The following is a 17456-nucleotide window of genomic DNA, read 5'->3' as shown; positions in this document are numbered from 1 at the left end:
ACCCAAATGCCTGTAAATAACCCCAATACAGTCAAGCCGGATGTTTGTGGAATTGTTAATTTGGGTCTTTAATTAGTTTCTTGTCTGAGGTGAGTAATGCTTTTTTGTATCTTATCTAGGAAAAACACACCACAAGAAACAGTTCAAGCACCAAATATAGTCACGAGGTAGTTAAGATAGGAAGGTTGAGGCTACAGAGAAGATAGCAGGCAGCCATCTCTGTACAGTTGAAGAGCCTGCTGTCCTTGTATTCATACAGAATGACCGAACCACCCCTGATTTTCCATACATGATGATCATTAATGTGTGTGCTGTGAGGAAAAACAAGTCATTGTGAATTCTGTTGATAAAGGATGTAAGAAACATTCCAAAGCTTTGATTCAATTATTCTTCAAATTAAGACTCTTGGTAAGTCAGGTCATATGTATTATAAACTTTGTGGATACCACTCTGCCAGAACACCATCAAAATCTAAGATACAAGAAGAAACCCAAGTCATCTGAAGCAAGGGTGAAGGTGTCAGACTCACCAAGTGCTCACATGTCCTCCCTTGCCCCACAGTTGGATGCAGCAAGGGACACAGCCTTAGGATAACACAAGACTCTCCCCAAGGAGCAATTGGATAGTGATAGATGGTCATCACAGCCATTACTCAGATTAACCATGAGACTGGCAGAACTTTATACTCCTTTGTAAGACAAGACACGCTGTAATTTGAATGTCTGTTAAATCCTTTGGATCCATTGGCTTTGGGAAGTGACCAGATCATCATGGTGGAATCCTGAGACCAGAGAGACTGCTCGTATCCTCTACCATGTGATCATACATAGAAAGTGCTACCCATTAGCCAGGCATCAAATCAACTAGTGCCCTGCTCCTGCCTTTCTACACACAAGAAGTTTAAATAGTGAACTCCTGTTATTTACACACTCTGGGGTCTGTGGTGTTGTGTGGAGCATCCCAAATGGACTGAAACAAGATGATGTCATGTTTTCCATGGGTGCTGCTTGGGTCCCACATAGACCTCTATTTATAGAATTTGCTTTGTCGGCTGAGGTCCTCTAACATAGCTCCTTAGATGTCATTGTTTATGTTCCGTTCAGGATATCAGGTGAAGGGGTGAGACAAAACAAGATGGAGAGTTTTCGTGGGTCAACCACAAGCAACCCTCATACCTTGGCATGGGAAGCTAGGGTCTAGAAGGCTGTTTAGGCTTCTTTTTCTCTCACACCCTTCTGTTGGTCATCCCATATCCTCCATCCTTGAGAGAAGGGCATGATTTTTGAGAAGAAAACAGGCCACTTGGCTGTACCCCTAAGTATCTCAGATCTTATTTCATAGCATCTAGATGAAAGACATTTCACTCTGAGTCTCAACAACTAAGTGGGGAACAGCTAAAGCCGCTCTAGAATGCATCACCCATAAACCTGGTTCAGTAGGTAGGAAAATAGTCTATACGATGAATCAAGTTTACGTGCAAAATCTAACCTCTTCTCTTGAGAGATGACCTATAGACTTCTTTTTTCCTGGAGCTTTGGCCCCAGACAGTCTGATACTATGATTAGTGATGGAGACACCGGGCAATTTTCACTTCTGGGGGAGTTGATCTCTAAAGTTGGGCTTCCAGGAGGGTCTCAGTAGGACCAAGTCTACACAAAAACAAGCAGCAAAATGTTAGGGAGCCTTGCCTTCTAGGGGAATGTCATTACTCAGAGCACATAGTTATACATTATATACAGCTAGAGTGTTTCATGCCCTTGTGACTCCTCAGAGTTCACCAGAAGCCGTGTGGGCTCACACTTCAAGACTGTCCTGTGTGTCTCCTTGGCTGATTTTAATCTCTAATCTTTAACCATCCCTGTGAGATAGTTCTCAGTAAGTTTTAGAGTCTTTAGCAGCTTATGGGGTCTAAAGGAGTTTGAAGAGTCCTCAGGTTGTAGCTAGTGTCTAAACAAGGGTACTCAGTAGCAAGGACTGCTTTGAGAAGACTGCAACTTGGATCAACCCCAAACTCCAACAAGAAAGAACTCACAAATGCTCCTTAGAAGCTTCTGTGTGGGCTTCTCCTGGTCCTAAGGGGAAGGGAGACAGTATTGACAATGCCTCTGTGTTCTGCATCTTACATGCTTGGCTAAGACCAGCCCCATCATCCAGACTCTCCAGCACACATACACATGTAGGAGTTATGTGGATGTAGCATGAACACACAACAGCCAGATATAGGGAGTTACAGATGTCAGGCACATTACCACTGAGGCCATACCCACCACCTTTGGCTTCTAAAGCCATTGGCCTCCTATTGCTACTACAACTTATTTTCTAAGAGGATGCCTCAATATGCAGAAGTCAGGCCAGGTAACCATGACAGCACAACCTCCTTACAGCCCCTCTGGCCCTTGGGATGAAGCTGTGGCAGGCCATAGTATACCTATCCCCTCCCTATTCCCCTTCCTCAGTGTCCCAATGTGTGTACCTAAGGCTGCCACCTATCCATCTGCTATAACTTATTCTCTCTTTAATAAACGCTGCTCGCCTTCCACCCCCAGCAAACAAAAGGCATTGACTTAGAGACGGTGGGTTACAAAGGCTTAACTATAAGACACTACCACCAGTTAGTATTATCGCCCTGATGAACACTGGCCATACATGAAAGGGGTAGGTGTTGGCCTGTTAGCACTCCCAACACTGTCCTAAGAGCAATCCCTGGGTTTGAACTCAAACTGCAAAGTGCATATCGGGCTCTGCCCACAGCACCCGAACCGCCTGCCAGAGGGAGCTGCAGGACAGCAGGGCAGCCTGAGCTGTGCTCATCCAGCACTGTGAGCATTAATGGCAAGGGCCACCTGCTGGCTGTCATCTTCCTGCTCCTGTGGGGAGCCAGATTGAGTTCAGGGATAGCAGCCGTGTAGTCTCTATCTGGCAGAAGACTTCAGTGCTTTAAATCTGATAGCCCTGGGGAATGACATCAGCCGGCTGTTGGCCAGGACATTCAGTCCTTGGCCTGACATCTGAGTCAGAGGACTTCGACTTGCTTGGCTGAGCTTGTGAAGGTCTGCAGCTAACGAGGCCCACAGTACAGCCATAGCTGCGGATGGCCAGCTAGTTCAGTGTGTTCTCAGCCTGCTGTGTGTGGCTGCCTTTAGCCAGTAATAATCACAGCTGTGCCATAGCTCATAACAGGTGGAGCCAAATCCTGAGTGAATGGCAAGGCTGTGTCCACCCCACTTCTCACGGTTGGTGATTAGCCTCACGGTCCTGGCAGTACAAGCATGTACTACACGCAGTACATGCCTTTCCTACAGCCTATTGTCTGCAAGAACTCCCCTGAGCTGCACTGTGAAGGAAATACTGTTTTACCATTATGAGAACCGTTTTTCTTTCCAATTTTTAGATAGGGGAAAATGAAGGTCAGAATTTAAGACATGCAGCTGTAAGCTCTAAGCTTCCCTGCCGCTTAAGGTCATAGCCAGCCCCCACATCCACCATTGTCTCCTGCTGGCCAGGGAACAATGACCCAAGGGAGAAAAAGTCATTCCAAAGAAGAGACCAAAAGTAAATCAGGGGTTAGGAGAGGTGGGAAACGTGCTTGGCCCACACGAAGTGACAATGAAGCCAAATGCCAAGCAGGTGGCGTGATGTCTGGCACAAGTCGAAGGGCTGAGGTCAGAGAGCTTGCTAGGGACAGCTCCACCCGAGCCTTCACATCCCTGAGGAACAGAGACGGGTGAGTTTCATGGGCTGATATATCCTTGGTGCCTTAGAAACAGTTCCAAGGCCTGCTGAGTTCCCAGAGCTCACATCAAAGGTGAAACTTTGGAAACACAGGCATTTCTTCATTTTGCAGCTAACACAGAATTCTAGTCTCGATGAGAAAGACAAAATGTCCTCATCTAGGGAGGAAGGAGGCAAGCATGAGGCCCAGGAAATTATCTGAAACTGAGTATTCTTTGTAGAAGTTTAGCTTGAAAGCATTGATTTGCTAAATCAATATGAACAGCTATGTGCTCCTTACTGATGGGCATGTCTGAGAAATTTATCATTCCACAAGGCAGTCATTGGGAAAGCTTTGTTTTGCTTGTACACATCTCAGAAGTAACACATGGCATTCTAACTGGTGTTTACCCTCACTGAAAATGTCACACTGCATAGCACAGCACAACAAATTATGCTTGTCTATCTTTCCTTTGTTTCTTTTGAGACACAACTCTGGCTGTCCTGGGACTCACTCTATAGACCAGGCTGACCTCAAACTCAGAAATCCGCCTGCCACTGCCTTTCAAGTGCTGGGATTAAAGACATGCATCAACATTTTCTGGTTTACAGTAATTTATTTCCTTTAAACAAAAAAACAAAGATACTTTAAAGTGGGTGTGGCTAAAGACTGGATTCAAGCACAAATAATTCATGCTGTGTGTATGTCATGCATGCACAGGACCTTCAAGTGGGGGCAGTTGTTCCAAATGTTGAAGAGCTTAGTTTCCTTAAGATGGCCGCCATATCCTAAACATTATATTAGCACAAAGTGCTTGGACACTTTCTCCCTTTCATAATATATTGGTGTTGTTAAGCTTAGCCGTTGTTTAGTTAACTCAAACTCTGAGTTTGTGGAATTTAAGCTAATGGGGTTACATTGTTGTAAATATAACACAAGATATGCAAATCATGATGGTTAGAATTATTGATGATGAACATCCCTCAAAGTGAAAGGTTGGATAAACTCCCCACTCCATGTCTTGTTTTGTTTTGTTTTTTTGGTTTTTTTGAGACAGGGTTTCTCTGTGCAGCCCTGGCTGTCCTGGAACTCACTCTGTAGACCAGGCTGGCCTCGAACTCAGAAATCAGCCTGCCTCTGCCTCCCAAGTGCTGGGATTAAAGGCATGTGCCACCACCGCCCAGCTTTGTTTTTGTTTTGTTTTCCACTCCATGTCAAGGACACTTTTCAAAAAGAAAACTGAATTAGATACTTACAGATGGGACCCACTTCTAGGAGATTGTCAAAAGAACAGCAAGATGTGGTTCCCAGCGTAACAACCACCTAAGGAGGTAAAAAAACAAACAACCCTTTTATTTCCCATGTTGCTGTAGTTGTAACTCAGGCAGTGGTTAGCCCAGGTACAATGCTAATGAATGTTTACATGGAGATGGAAACCCATGAATGTGTGTTGAATCGTTTGATACCGTACAGGATAAAGAGAAGAAACATATGAACAGAAATCTGAACTGTGGCCTGGGGAGATGGCTCACTGGGTCAGAGTGCTTTCTGTGAAATCAAAAGCACCTGAGTTCACATCCCCAGCACCTATATAAACCCACGCATGGTCTCACAAGCTTGTAACCCCAGCACTGGAGGAGCAGACACTGGTGGATGCTAGGGACTTTCTGGTCAATTGGTTTAGCCAAAACAGTGAGCTTCAGGTTCAGTGAGAGATCCTGCCTAAAAGAGTAATAGAAGGGCTGGAGAGATGGCTTAGCAGCTAAGACCACTTAATACTCTTATAGAAGACCCAGGTTTGGTTCCCAGAGTTCACATGGCTGCTCAAGACTGTCAATAACTCTAATGTCGGGGATCCAATGCTTCCTTCTCACCTCTGTGGGTACTAGGCACAAACATGGTACACATACAAAAATACAAGCAAAACACTCGGATCCATAATGTGTGTGTGATTTTTTTTTAATGTATGGTAGAGAACACAATACAGACACCAATGCCTTCCTGTGGTCTCCACACACATACACACACATGTATGGATATGCTATGAAACATGTACATGTGTACATATACCACATTCATTCACACACACACACACACACACACACACACACACACACACTGCTGTGCAGCAATTTTCTCCAAGATAAAACTATCCATCTTGGAGGGATGCTCCTTAAGACACAGGAAGTTCTAAGGCGAAGTCAAACATTTCACCCTGCAGACAAGCTCTTTAAGCTCAGGAAGTAAACAACTCAATTGCTTCAGGAAGTCCTTAAAACTGGCCCGATTCAATAGGCTCCTCCATCTCCAAGCATATATAAACAAAAAGGACTTCTAAGAGAACTCTCAGACAAGATGAGCTGCCTGGAAGAGGCTCAGACCAACGGAACTACCTGAAAAGGACACTCCAGCCTGTTGTTTTGCCTATGCACCAGGATTCCAGCTGTCATTTAAGCTGGCGGAGGCTTTGGTGATACAGTTGCCTTGAGTAATTTCTATTCCTGTAACCAACCCCTCACCCATATTCTTGTGAGTAGTATACTTACAAAGTAAAACTCATGGGTTCACTATATTGGTCTTTGATGGTGTTCTTGCTTTAATCTGTCATGTGTTCCCACTCTGGGGTGGGTACATGCGTGTTCAAGTCTCCTCAGAAATAGTTACACACATACACACACCATAAATATACACAAATCTGAGCTCTGAGTTGTGAGGCTAGGAACTGCTGGTTTTCATGGACGGTCACCCATACTGGACTTACAAAAGATTTTCAGAGTATGGTGCTTTGGGTCAAAAAGAGGTAATTCAGTCACATGGGTAGTTATTCCTATACACTACTTTGTCACTTGTATCTGTCAGTGCTAAGAACACAGTTTCCATAGAATAAAGAATTTAGACACACACACACACACACCCCAGTTTGGTGGTGGTGGTGGTGGTGAATGTGTGTAAAACACAGAGCAAGCACACCAGAGAGGACATGCACTGAGGCCACATAAGATGTATGGAGGTATGAGTAGAATAGTTCTCGGAGAGCCACCGGTAGGGTCAGTTAAGACACACCAGAACATTGCTCAGGTGTGTGCTTCAATGTCCTTGCTCTGTAATTTGCACTTTGCTGGACATGGAGCTGTTGCTGAAATGTATTTGCTGAGCTGACACCAGGTGATCAGAAAAACAATCTTGTTTATGAAAACGGGTTCGCAGAGATCATGCTGTTAGGATAGTGAGTGTTCTCCTCAGGCTTGATGGAAACATGTAATTTCATACACCCTTATGTCAAGTGCATGTCAAATGCCAAGGGTGCATGATTGTTCAAGTCTCCCCAGAAGTAGTGTTACACCACACTCTTTGAACAATGTTTTCACCCTTGTGTCAAGCCCCCTCTCCAATAATGTTGACTACACTGCAGGACCCAAATTCATATCTCAAGGCCTTTCTGGCTTCCTTTTACAGATGACCACCTATAGTTTGCCCTGAAAGCCAAACCTACCTCCCAATGAAATAATAGCTCTCTTTCCAGGTAACCTGGCATCTGTGGGTATCTCACCTGACTGCCAGAGTCCTGCTGCTTACCTAGAAGCCTGTGTTTGTGGGAGGTTCTTGGCACCTTTGGGTAATTTTAGGGGCTTAGACTGCCTGTAATGATTTGGTACCTGACTGGTTCCGAGGTAAATATGTCACGGAGACAGCCCCCTGACACAAGAATCTCACAGAGGCATATAAGTGGTGGATTTGCCACTTAGTCTTGATTCAGAATAGGGAAGCCCTCTTGGGACATCTTCCCCCAACGATGTCAGAACATCAGAAAAATAGACAATGAGGACCAGGAGAGGTGACATGGGTCTACCCTTGCAGCTCTCAGGAATGAAGGCAGCTGGACCTCAGGTTTGGACTATGTCAGTTTAGACTATGTAGGAAGAGCATCTCAGGGCTGGCAAGAAGGCTCAGCACATAAAGCTCTTGCCACCAGCCTGATGACCTGGCTTTGATATCCAGGGCACGGTAAATAAATGTAATATATTTTTAAAAAAAAGAAGACCCTGTCTCAAAAGAACAAAAAACAAGTGTGTGTGTGTGTGTGTGTGTGAGAGAGAGAGAGAGAGAGAGAGAGATGTGAAGCTCAGTTGTATTGCCTTGGGAGACATACCAAGATAACCCTGGCACAAGAGGTACCAGTGGGCTTCCCTGGAGCCTCGGGTTCCCCTATATCTCAATCGGTTTTTTTCACTTCACACATCAACATTTTCCACACATACCTCACTTGCACAAGATGAGTCAGGTTGTGGGCCTCAGGGCCTCGGTGATTTTTCTCTGGTATCTGTAATTTAATCCCGATATTTAACTGAATATTAAAATGCATTGCTTTAGGTATCTGGCTAACTGGGTAGATTCATCATATGACTCTTAAAACGATTTGTGTTATTTGGGGTAAAATGATGCAGTCTCAGTAAACACAGATTGGCCTGAGACATTAATACTGCATTATTGTCTCCATTTTGTGTCTTTTAGAAATGACATATCTGCAGTGCAGCAATCATTTCGCTCCATCTCATTTTCTCCTCTAAACACTAATTGGCCTAAGAACAACAATTTCTGCTGCTAAATTCATACATGTTAAACATTTGCTTGTTAAAATCAGCTGTTATCTATTACTGAGTGTGCAGAGTTTAGAGGGGGACTTCTGCCAAATATGATTACTGCTTATCGCCTGAGATGAGCTTGTGGTCAAACATAAACGTTCATTCTTAAATTTGCAAGCAATTATTGATTTCTTTGTAATGAGCTCGAAACAACTGTGCATAAACAATAGCTTTCTGCCTCGTTCTGCAAGGAGCCTTGATGGAGACTAAAAATGAGTGGCTGGTTTTAGTGCTTTGTTGGTATCGGGCCGTTTGCTGGCTGTTTCTGGAGACCTCATCACAATGACCTAAGATAGGCTTACAATCCCTGCTTCATACTTACCTTGAGGAAGGTGCCAGAGTATCTTATTGTCCAAGAGCACACAGGCAGGGACAGATTAACAGTGATACCAATAGCTACACCTTTGGAGGGCAGAGTCCTGAGTGCTTGCTAGAGGCCTCAGTCCTTTCTCGCTGTGGAGCAGTGCTGTGAGCAGGCAGGCAGGGAGACAGTGAAGTGGGCTGCACGGGCCGTGTTCTAATGGCCTGTCCACGTGCTGTGGAGCTAAAAGTCAGCTTGTCCTCATTCTCAGCAGCCATATTAAAGCTAGCACCTGCTCTGCTCCAGGGTCTGATTACCCCAGCTCAGCATCACTCAGTGCCACTAACCTGATTTCAGTGGGCTCTGCAGAGCCCTAATCACATTTGTGCAGCAGGAGGGGGCAGGAGCCAGAGCAAGCCTCTATCTTGAGAGCCTGCAGCCTTCCTGCTGGTGACAGAGCCTGTGTGACCTCCTCCCCTGTTGTCCGAACCCCACCAGCCCTTTCTCCTCACATATATGCCTCGCAGGCATTGCCCTTTGCTGATGTTATTAAGTTGGCTTATTGGAGAAGCCAACTATCATAAAGAAAATAGAAAGATAGAAACTTTATTATAAAACTCAAGCTAGTCCCTGGAAGGACAGACTCAGCTTTCTTGTTCAAACTCTGCCAAGTATGCCTCTTATTCTTGGGGGTGGGTCTCCAGCTCAAGAAGCCTGAAATTCTTGAGGTATAGTGAAGGCTACACACCCTTATCCCAGGAGGGCGCATGTGGCCATTACACATGCACACACCAAATACTTATGACTACTAAGAAGCATTAGAAAACTAAGACAAGGCCTAGCTACTACCCCTTCCCCATCTGGGGCAGGAGGGTGTATCCCAGTTGGATAGTCCCAAGCTGCATGTTGAAATAACAAACCATTTGTACTATTCCAAAAAGGCAGTGTTTTTTAACCCTGACAAATGTTATCAGTCCTTATTCTCTAAGCAAAAGTGCAAGGCACCATGAGCCCCTGCCTGTCCAACCTCTAATATAGAGTTGCTTAGCAACAGGCATTATTGATCCTCTTCAAAGCTGATTGCATCTTCTACTTTCATCTGTAAATGTAGTTATCATGAAATGGTGCAAAAACTAGGCATATCTGTATCTTTACTGCAAGAAACCATTCCAAGAGGAAATAGACTGTGACTGGTCAGATATCCTCAGAGTTGGTACAAGGTACACGGACACAGAAGCATTTGTTAAATGTATGAATGCATGAATGAACTGTGACCTTTCCCTTTATGCCAATGCATAGGACTGGTGATATCTGTGGTTTCTGTCTGCAAAACAGCAACAGTATCCTCTAATATATTTTTTTGCAATTTGGGTCTTTAAAGCAGAATTCAAAAAATGGAATAGTGTTTCTCTCTCCCCTCCTGAATAAATACAGGACTTTATTTGAATGAGCTGTGCAGTGTTCACTTAATGTTCCTGCGTTTCCCCTCAGCCAATTTCTTCAGTTGAGCACATGAATACAGTTGACCCTCTGTATATGAGGTTTGATTTTAGGTTGGGTTCCAACAACCTCAAATCAAAATACTAGGAAAAATTCACTCTCCACAAGATAGAACCCACTTTTGACACTGCTTGGGTGGCCAAGAATCTGAGACCACAGACTTGGGGGAAAACTGAATACTACTGTTCAGCTATAGGAATGGAGCAATAAAACGACTCTTAATGACATTCTGCAATACTCATAGATCACTGTCTTGCTCAGCCATCATTAGAGAAGCCTCCTCCTGTAGTAGATGGGAACTAATGCACAGACCCATAATGGGACAGTGTGAAGAGAATAAGAGACTGCTCAGTCCTAAAAGGGAGGTATTCATTAAATTCCTGCCCTCAGGGCTCAGGGAACTATATGGCAGAGGAGGCAAAAAGATTGTAGGAGCCAGGGGGGTTGAACGACACCAAAGGAACAGTGTCTTCCAGACAAAACAGGACTGATACACACATGAACCGATGGAGACCGCAGCAGCACGCACACGGTCTGCACAGATCCAAACCAGACAAGATGCCAGAACTGAGATGGAGGGGTGGCTCCCATCTCTGGCCAAAGATCTATCTCCACTTAAAAATTGCTTGCAAAGGAAAAATTAGTTTCTCCAAAGGAGTCTCACTGAATATACGAAACACACTTCAGGGCAGGCCCCACGCCTAACAGCAGATGGCAAATAAAAATGAACTCAAAGGTATTTTTGGAGGCTTTTTTGGTTTTTGGTTTTTTTTTCCTCCTATTGCTTTGTTTGGACATTAAAAAAAAAAAAGTCTTACTGGTCTTTTTGCTTGTATATGGCTTCTGATTTTGTGTTTTTGTTTGTTTGTTTGTTTTGGTTTTTCGAGACAGGATTTCTCTGTGTAGCCCTGGCTGTCCTGGAACTCACTCTGTAGATCAGGCTGGCCTCGAACTCAGAAATTCGCCTGCCTCTGCCTCTGCCTCTCTGCCCCTCTGCCCCTCTGCCCCTCTGCCTCTGCCCCTCTGCCCCTCTGCCCCTCTGCCCCTCTGCCTCTGCCTGCCGGGATTAAAGGCATGCGCCACCAAGCCTGGCTGATTTTGTGTTTTTAAGGTAGGGGTGTGTGTGTGTGTGTGTGTGTGGTGTGTGTGGTATGTGTGGTATGTGTGTGGTCTGTATGTGAATGTGTGTATGTGTATGTATACAATTTTTGTGATCTGTCTTTGTTTCTCTTTTCTTTCTTTCGTTTGTTCTTTTTGGTTTTGTTTTGTTTTTTTGTCTAATATTGCTTTGTTTGGACTTTTTTTTAAGTCTTACTGCCTTTTGTTTTTATATTATGGCTTGTGATTTTGTGTTTTTAAGGTAGATGAGTGTGTTATGTGTTGTATGTGTGCGTGTTCTGAGTGTGTGTGTGTGTGTGTGTGTGTGCATTTCTTATGGTCTTTCTTTCTTATTTGTTAGTTTGTTCATTTCATTTTATTCTTGCTTGTCTTTTTTAATTTGCCTGTTTGTTTTCTTGAGACAGAAAAAAAGAATGTGTAGAATTGGCAGGGTGGAGAGGTGGGGAGGATTTGGGAGGAGATGAGATATGGGAAGCTGTGATTTGAATATATCATACAAAAATAACTCTATTTTCAATTAAAAGTGAAAACTTTAAAATATTAGGGGAAAATTCCAGAAACTTCCAGTGAACCCACTTTAATCTGCTGGGCATAGAGTACCATGTGCTGAATCCTTTAAGAAAATGGTGTGTAGACATTGTTTTAGAAATCAGAAATACTTAAAGTATGTAGGAAGGTACCAAGGTTACAGGCAAATCCCATGGGCTTTCTTCCAGGGCTGTTGAGCATCCACAGGCCTCCTGGAAACAATATCCTGTGGATAGTGAGCAACAACTGTGCTCACAAACCTCTCCTTTCTGCACATTTTCCACAAGCCCAATGTATATATTGAATGTAAACATTTCATTACAAAAAAAAATTAAACTGAGCACAGTAATGCAGGAAACTTGAGAGGGTGCTGGTTCGTTTTTTGTCAACTTGACACAAGGGAGTGTCCTATGGGAATAGGGAACCTCAACTGAGAAAAGGCCTCCATCACATTGGCCTGTAAGCAAGTCTGTGAGGGCATTTTCTTGATTAATGTGTGATGTGAGAGGGCTAAGCTCACTGTGGGAAATACTACCTCTGGGCAGATGGTCTGGATTGTTTAAGAAAACTGAGCAAACCATGGGAATGAGCCAGGAAGGAGGACTGCTCATGGCCTTTGCTTCACTCCCTGCCTCCAAGTTTCTGACTTGAGCTCCTTCCCTGACTTCCTTTCATAGGCACAGAGCCATTTTTTTGAAGGCTTTTTTATTTTTTTTTTACTTTTAATTACACATAGATATGTGGATATGTGCATGTCAGAGACCAGAGGGAGTGTCAGATTTCCTGTGATCGGCCTGAGGTGGGTTCTGGGAATTGAACCAGTTGCTCAGGGAGAACAGCCAGTGATCTTAACCACTGAGCCATCTCTCCAGCCCTGCCCTTGACGTCCTCCGCGATGGACTGTAACTGGGTTGTATAAGTTAAATAAACCCTTTCCTCCCCAGCAATGACGTGGTGGCTCACAACCATCCGTAATGAGATCTGACGCCCTCTTCTGGTGTGTCTGAAGACAGCTACAGTGTACTTACATAAAATTAATAAATCTTTTAAAAAATGTATCATTATATATGATCTGAAGCAAAGTTACTTCTAGGCAAACAGGATTATACCAAACTTTCCCAACTTGATATTAGCCATGAGTCTCATGGTAAATAATAACAAATGAATCTGAAATAACTAAGACAGCGTGGTCTTAGAAACAGCAAGAAAGGGCTGGAGAGATGGCTCAGTGGTTCAGAGCACTGACTGTTCTTCCAGAGGTCCTGAATTCAATTCCCAGAAACCACATAATGGCTCACAACCATCTGTAATGGAATCTGATGCCCCCTTCTGGTGTGTCTGAAGACAGGGACAGTGTACTTATATACATAAAACAAATAAATCTTTAAAAAGAAACAAAGAAAGAAACAGGAAAAAAAACTACAACAGACCAATGGTCCAGAAATCGGTCTACATGTAAGCCAGGCAGTGGCTAAAGGAGGAGAAATGGTTGTTTAATGGAGGAAGTATAGTCTTTCAACAGACCACTCTGGAACAATGGCCCATCACAAGACTCACATATGCACACCCTCAAAGGACTCTAAACATATTTTACTCCTTTCACAAGACTCGGCTGAAAATAGATTATAGATTTAAGTATAGCGTAGGAAACTACAAAGCGCCTAAAATGTAACACTGAGGAAAATCTATCTGGTCATGGTGTTGAATCAGTTGGCTGGAGTCCTTTTGTTCTGTTTATACAGAAATAATGTGTAGCCAAGGAGACAACCTTCAAGTTGTGGGCCCCTTTGTTTCCCTCGGTGTTTTGCAGCCTTGAGTGATGGCAGCGAGCAGGTGGGAGCAACAGCAGGTGGTACCTTCTAGTGTTACAGTCTTCATGCATGCCTTGCATATTGGGACTCTAAGCCCTGTACGTGCTACAGCTCTTGTGTAAGCCTAGAAAGCTGGGATTTTTCAGCCCTTGCTTGTAATTAGGGTTGAAGTTTGTGGGCAGCAGGAGTATAAGGATTTCTCAGCTCTTGACAGCTGCCAGTGTCACAAATCTTGTGTAGCCCAAGGAAGTCGGGATTCCTGAACCCCACACTCTGTCTGGCCAGTGTTCCGTGCTAGCCCCAGGGCCTCTGAGACCCTTGGTCCTAACGACCTGACAGTCCTCTGGAATTCCTCAGGCAAGCAGGGCCTGCAGTTTTTCTTTTCTGACACCTTATGCCCTTTTCTTCTTTTTTGGTCTCAGCTGCCCACTACATCACAAAGAGTACTTAAAGACTGTTTCATTAACACTGAGAGCGTTGTTTTCTGTTTTGTTTTGTTTTGTTTTAATAGTGTTTAGCACTACTCCAAGGAGGGAAAGGTCCTTTGCGCTGTAATGGCTAATAAACTTTTATGTGTAACACCAAAGGTCTGATCTGTGGAAGAAATGGATAAATTGCACCTCACTAAAATTGTCTCTCTTCTTCAGTCCTTCGTGTCCCACCCTAGCAGCTCTCAGACCGTTCATCCGAATCTTCTTCAGCTGTCAAGCAGCTGCCTTGCCTCCCTCACTGCCCAGCCTGCCAACTTGCTCAGCTGTCGCTGCCTCTACCACTCGGCAGCCTTGGCCATCCTGGCAGCTCTGCTTTTCCTGTTGCTCAGCCTCACTAGTAAAAGGAAAGACCACTGGAGAGAGCCCTTTATTAGGCCTAATGTGGCCACACCAGGGAAGGCAACACAGTACAAAGCATTGAGGCTGATAGACTTAGTGAGCCTGGGAGAGTACAACCTGAGAAGAGGCATTAAGGCAGAAACTGCCATTTGTTTTGAAGCAATACGACCTTGCTTCTTAGCACCAATCACCCACTGAGACCTGTTTTTGGATCAATCACAGCCTTGTCTCTTTACCACCAGTCAGAGCAGTCTCTTTACTAGGCCAGTGTGGTGGTTTTGTTTTGTCCTACATGGAAACGGTAACAGAGTTTTTTTTTTTTTTTAAAGATTTATTTATTTTATGTAAGTACACTGTAGCTGTCTTCAGACACTCCAGAAGAGGGCGCCAGATCTCATTACGGATGGTTGTGAGCCACCATGTGGTTGCTGGGATTTGAACTCTGGACTTTGGAAGAGCAGTCGGGTGCTCTTACCCACTGAGCCATCTCACCAGCCCAACAGAGTTATATAGATATAGTTTATGGAAGCCTGGGAGAGCAAATAGGCTGGCATGGACTGTTTCAAACAGCACTGACTGACTGAAGCTATACTCTTCAGTTAGTTGGGGCAATCAACTATGGCAGTCTTTAGTTTTCTCAGGGTGTCTGTGAACTAATTGTTCTCAATGGTTGGCACTGGCATAAGGGTAGTTGACTTTTTGATTTGACAGTTCTGTTGCAGCTAAGGCAGCAAGAGAGAATCTAACACTGCTAATTAGGGAATCAAATTGGGCCATTCTTCTGCATGTTTGATTATGAGAAAAGGGACATAACAAAGAGTACTTAAAGACTGTTTTGTTAACACTGATAGTGTTGTGTTGTGTTTTAATAGTATTTAGCACTACTCCAAGGAGGGAAAGGATTTTTGCGTTGTACTGGCTAATAAACTTTTATGTGTAACACCAAAGGTCTGGTCTGTGGAAGGAATGGATAAATTGCACCTTACTAAAATTAGATATCTGTCTCACCAAAGACAAAAGACCCAAATTCAGAGACTAGAACAACAGGCTACAGACTGTGAGAAGACATTTGGGAAACATGCAAGTCAGCATGGAAACTTTCTGTTCTATTTTTTAATCTGCGAGCCTGCACTGTGACTTGAATGTGGAATGTCCCTCACAGGCTCATGTATTTCAACACTCACGCAGATGGCAGGGTGGCTTTAGAAGGTTGCAGGCTATTTGGGACATGGGGCCTAGCTAGGGGAAGTGGGTCATTGTGGGGCAGACCTTATGGGTTCTTGGCTGGCTCCCTTCTAGCCTCAGCTCTCTGGTTTTTGACTGCTAATGTGATTTAACAGCTGCCTCACATTCCAACTGCCCTCCAAACAGCCCCTGCTGCCATTTGATAGCCTGTGTTCCTTAAACCAGGAGCCAGAATAATTCCTTCCTCCTTGAATTATTTCTGTTAGGTATTCTGTCAAGGCAGCAACCTAAAACTGCTCTAACAAAATCAATCTGTTAAAAAAAAAAAAATCAACCCAGGGTTGACATTGATAATTGCCGGGGGAGGAGAGTCTGCTTTCCTTAAGGGTGTGGCCCCTAGTATGTCGACTGTGCTCCACTGGATGGTCTCACCCCCATGAGTATCTGGGCAATGCAAAACAGACTCAGTGGGTTATTTAAAAAAAATAATAATAATAAAAAACAGACACAGGTTTGTGAGTGGGTAGGGAGACGTGAGTAATTTCCGAAAATTATTAGGGAGAGGAATTGGGGGTGAATATTATCAAAATGCATTGTACAAAATTCTCAGTGAATTCATAAAAACAATATATTTAAAAATTAAAAAAAAATAAAAATCAACGCAGGAACTGGAAAGATGGCCAGTGTCTACGAGCATATACTGTTTTTGCAGAGGCTCCAATTTCAGTTTCTAGGAACCATTATGGGGCAGCTCACAGCCACTTGTAACTAACTGTAGCTCTAAACGAATCCAGTACCTTCTTCTGGACTTTGAAGGCACCCGCTCACACACACATACACATGCACACACTTAAAAAATAATTTCACATTTTACTAAAAACGTGTGGATGGCGAATATCCCCATGAAAAGATATTTAACATTGTTAGTCACCAGAGAAATTATTATTATGTCCCTAGGAGATGTTATTATACCCCTATCCATAGAACTCCAACCAAGAATAATGAAAACACCAAATGCTTGTGAGGAAGCCAAAGACCCTGAATTCTTCAAGCTGAATAGTGGAACGACAAGGCAGTCTATTAATTTCTTATAAAAAGTATCCCAAAGAAATGGAAGTCCTTCTCTATACAAATACCTGTGCATCAATGTTCACAGATGCTGTATATGCATGGGTGGAAAATGGGAGCAACTAAAGTATTTCTCACTAGTGGTGGATGAACAAGTAGTGAGCTACACAGTTTGGTATCAAATCTGTGGTAGAGCAGCCGAAAGGACCTAGACAGATGGTAAAGGCACAAAAGTGAGTGAAAAGATGTCCTTCTGAGCTTTTCATGGACTATATGACCCATTTGCATAACATCCCCAGTATCAACGGAAACTTAGAACACTGAACAGATTGTGAGGTTAATGGGAGACAAGGTGAGATTAAAGGAAGGAGCAGCAGAAAAGTGGATCCTTTCATTTCATCCAAAACATTTCAGCGTTTTAACTCAGAGAGTAGTTAGAGGATTCTATAACTATAAAGACGGAACTGTACAAGCACAGTAAGCCAGTGCCAATTTCCTGGTTCTAACATTACATACCGCAGTTATATTAGCCCTAACACTTGGGTGTGAAAGTGGAAGTGTATAGGATGCCTTTGTTTTAATTTTGTAATTTTAAGAAAAATTTTCTTTTATTATTTCAAATAATGTGCTTGTGTCTGTGCATGGGTATGTGCATATGAGTGCAGGTACTCACAGAGGCCAGAGCCATTCGATTTTCCTGGAGTTATAAGCAGCTATGAGCCACCTGACACAGGTGTTGGGAACTAAATTTGTGTCTTC

General features: G+C 43.6%; 1 protein-coding gene across 2 annotated transcripts in view; it reads right to left on the bottom strand.

The window, feature by feature from the left end:
- Ddc (dopa decarboxylase) overlaps positions 1-17456 on the bottom strand; it is an 83787-nt gene that overhangs the window by 27289 nt on the left and 39042 nt on the right. For both annotated transcript variants that reach the window (XM_021177576.2, XM_029483720.2), the window contains exon 7: positions 4969-5035. In XM_021177576.2, the coding sequence (XP_021033235.1) occupies positions 4969-5035 (67 nt within the window). The remainder of the gene's footprint in view (positions 1-4968; positions 5036-17456) is intronic.

This window comes from Mus caroli, unplaced genomic scaffold (assembly GCF_978045245.1).
Source record: "Mus caroli unplaced genomic scaffold, Mus_caroli_1 scaffold_13, whole genome shotgun sequence".
NCBI lineage: Eukaryota > Metazoa > Chordata > Mammalia > Rodentia > Muridae > Mus > Mus caroli.
Note: the sequence above shows the minus strand (reverse complement) of the source record. Positions and strands in the feature narration are given on the sequence as shown.